This window comes from Rhea americana, unplaced genomic scaffold (genome assembly GCF_003343005.1).
Source record: "Rhea americana isolate MKP2758 unplaced genomic scaffold, rheAme1 scaffold_142, whole genome shotgun sequence".
Lineage (NCBI taxonomy): Eukaryota > Metazoa > Chordata > Aves > Rheiformes > Rheidae > Rhea > Rhea americana.
Genome location: NW_028185506.1, coordinates 400,691 through 404,137, shown reverse-complemented (window position 1 = coordinate 404,137; position 3,447 = coordinate 400,691). Strand labels below are relative to the sequence as shown.

General features: G+C 35.4%; 1 protein-coding gene across 1 annotated transcript in view; it reads left to right on the top strand.

The window, feature by feature from the left end:
- The window catches only part of NDUFA9 (NADH:ubiquinone oxidoreductase subunit A9), a 19,610-nt gene that overhangs the window by 7,604 nt on the left and 8,559 nt on the right, over nucleotides 1-3,447 (top strand). The window contains exons 5-7 of the mRNA XM_085298804.1: nucleotides 1,401-1,542; nucleotides 2,484-2,586; nucleotides 3,338-3,405. Coding sequence (XP_085154930.1) covers nucleotides 1,401-1,542; nucleotides 2,484-2,586; nucleotides 3,338-3,405 — 313 coding nt within the window. The remainder of the gene's footprint in view (nucleotides 1-1,400; nucleotides 1,543-2,483; nucleotides 2,587-3,337; nucleotides 3,406-3,447) is intronic.

Sequence of the window (3,447 nt, the reverse complement as noted above, 5' to 3'; positions counted from 1 at the left end):
TTTCCCAAGAAGACCCAAACCTAGTCACTGTGGTCTCTTTCAACAGTACCAAAAATAGAGAGGGATCTTCATACATGTTAAGGACATTTAGGTTTTCCAATAGTTACTACTATTATATATGTATTAATTGCCATGTTGATGTTAATGGTGATACTGGAACCCTGCCATAAAATTCTGTGTGGTTCAGTTGAATATGATGTAAGACTAACCATTGTAATCATCCCATAATGTATGAACAATATAAACAGGAAAAAAAATTAGAAATGTAAATCAGCCAAAAAAGTAAAACCTGCCATTAAATACTTTCCTCCTTGCCAGTTACTATTATACAGGCTCATCTGTGTATACTATGTTGTTTGAGAACTCCATAGCTACGGGAGGGATGTTGTTCATTCTTGTGTGATTCTAAAATCTATTTTTGTGAATAGAACAGGAGTAATGGTTCCCAGGATCAGATTAGCTATTGATGGATCTAAAATAACTTTTTATTTTTAAGGCTTTCTTTAGACTTTGGAGGTATCTGAAGAGTTGTGGGAGTACATAAGAGCAGAGACAGGCATTTGAACAAAATATCTGTTACCCAAAAGCAGATGTAAAAAATGGAGCAGGGTGCTTGCAAGTTTGGTATCAAATTGTAAGAAGTCAGTTGTGCGCCTCCCCCCGCCCCTCTAGTCTTGGGATAGTTGGAAGGAATTGGTGGTTGTTGCCAGGCTATAGTGTCACTTTTGCTTGGAGACTGAGCTTCTGTATTATTTTTAATCAGATGCCAAACAAGATTACAGTTGAATCCCCTAATTTAGGCCCCTTGAATACCATAAACTGAGTATTCTTCTCCATTGGTCCTTTACAGCTTCTATGAAGCTGTTGTAACTACTCCATCTATGTAAAATTTTACATTATTTAAGTACCTGTGAGTTCTTTGATGTGTTTCTGTCCAGTTTCCAATTTCAACATCTGTCCTGTCTTTGAGACTGCTCTGGATTTTTGAGCTGCTCTGTAATTGAGGGTGTCAAATCAAGTCACATTTTAAACAGGTGTTGTGGAAACAGACAGCTTTGCTCAGATTTTAAAAAGCAGTACTTTAAGAAAAAYGTTTTCAATTGAAAATAGTTTTTTAATTTGTCACGGAGAAATGGGCAAGAGGTTTTCAAGTTGTAGTTTAATCTTAGAGGAACAAACAGGTGATACTATTACCGTAATAGCAGTTTACTGTTGTATTCGATTTGCATCATGTTTTTGTTTTGTGAAGAGTCTGTAAAGGGAACTTGCTAAGAAAGGGCCTCAAAATAGGTTTGTGAAATATGTTCAGATTATAACTGAACAACGAACATGTTATTAGTTGCTTTTGGTTGGCAATGACTGTTGCTCTTAAATTAAAATTTGTGTTTGTCTTGTTTTAGAAACTTCAGTTTTGAAGATGAATTTGTAAATATTCCTAGAAGTATTGCCCAGGTAACTAGGGAAACTGGTGTGGAAACACTTGTGCATATATCTCACCTGAATGCTAGCATGAAGAGTCCTTCCAAATACCTCAGAAGTAAAGTAAGTATTGAATTCCTTTAAAGCACTCTCTAAAAGTATATTCAAAAAAAAAAAAAAAATCTCTGTATGAATTTTCTTTACTAAATAATCTTTTCCTCAGCTGAAGGTAATTTCTGTGTGTTATGGGCTTAAATTGTATGCTTCCTGGAGCTACAAATCCTGCTCAGTACTTCATCTGCTTTGAAGGGAAGTAGATTATGTATACTTTTAAAACCCTTCCTTCCTTCCATCCTTGCATATGTCCTACATGTACAATTACTGCCACTACGAAAGAGGAACTAGTTTGGTGATGGGATCTGAAATCAGTCCTAACGTCTAAGACTGGAATGATCTAGCAATTGTAAGTACGTAGTTGATGCCAAAATGACTCCTGCAAGGACAGATGAGTGACAAAATTATAGGTCTTTGTAGTGGGATTGTTACCTGTTCCAGTAAAAAAAGAAAAAATGTTTTCTCTCTCTCTTTTTTCCATATGGATGCTGTCCCAGTTTCGATTTCTTTCTTTCTTTCTTTTTTTTTTTTTTTTTTAAGGCCACTAGATTCTGTTGTTTTACTTTACAGTATGAATACAGTTTTCAAAGCAGAGTTTAAATATGGTATCCATCAATGTGCAATGACTCTATGGGATAGTTGGGCTTCATTATATTGACCAGTCCTATGTGGAAAGCAGATAGCTACTACTGAATTTCAAATTGTGCATAAGCTATTCTTGGAGTGTTCCAGTAATGTACTAGGGATCTGGGCTTTCTGTGAGACCTGCTCATACCAAAACATTACGAAGCTGAAATTGGTCAAATAGAAATAGTTTTGTGCTACTACCAGTATTATTTCATTGAGTGCTGTAGTCAGGATGCACAGAGTTCCGAAAGGGACTATTCTGGCCTGTTCAGAATGGGTCTAATTCACAACTGTTGCATATATTCATCTTAATTTAATAACAGGCAGTTGGAGAGAAAACAGTGAGGGAAGAATTTCCAGATGCTATAATTCTGAAGCCTTCTGAGATGTTTGGGAGAGAGGACCGCTTTCTCAATCATTATGCAAGTAGGTGTTCTTGAAATAAAGTCTATTTGGTTCCTTCCTAGAGGAGAAAGGGGAAAATGCAAAATTTTCTTTTTGAAAAGCAGAAAGATATATTTTTTTCAGAAAAAGACTGTATTTTGTTAGCTGTACTGCACACTGTGAAGTGAAAAATAGAATAAATTTTCACCTTACAATGAAATGGTAGCTTCTGAATTCTTTCACAACCCGATTAGACTAAGTGATGGTTTGATTTTATATATTATTACTGTTTGTTTAGATTGTTCTCAGTTAATGTCTGAGCTAAGGTTTGAAATTTTACATCTGAAATGATTTTTTCACATTGATAATTCTGGAATGTAAAAATTGACTACTTCTTCTGGGTTTATACAAAGCAACAGTAATGACTCTGTATCAGCAGCAAAATTGCTAGACAACACAGAGCAGGATTTGTTTGTATCTCACAAAGTTGAGAGATCTCTGAACGATGCTGGGTAAGCAGTAAACACAATTGTGGTGGTTTTTGATAGGGAAAACTGAGTATTAATTGAAAACAGAGGTACTGAAGTTGAATAGTAGTGCTTTTTGTTTGGGAGTTTATGTGAGTTTGTCTCTTTTTTTTTTTTTTAATAAAGTCATTGTTCAGGAAATATCCACACCGTAGGTGCACTTTGGATTTTCTTTTTTTAAGCTACAGTGCAGCATGTCAGTTGTTTGCCTATTGAAAGGATTCAGCAATTTCATTCTAAAGTTACTTACATGTATCTCTATTCAGACATGCGCTGGTTTGGTGGTGTGCCTCTTATTTCTTTGGGCAAAAAGACAGTGAAGCAACCAATATATGTAAGTTTTGCTGAAAAACAAGACAATCCGAAATTGTATGTG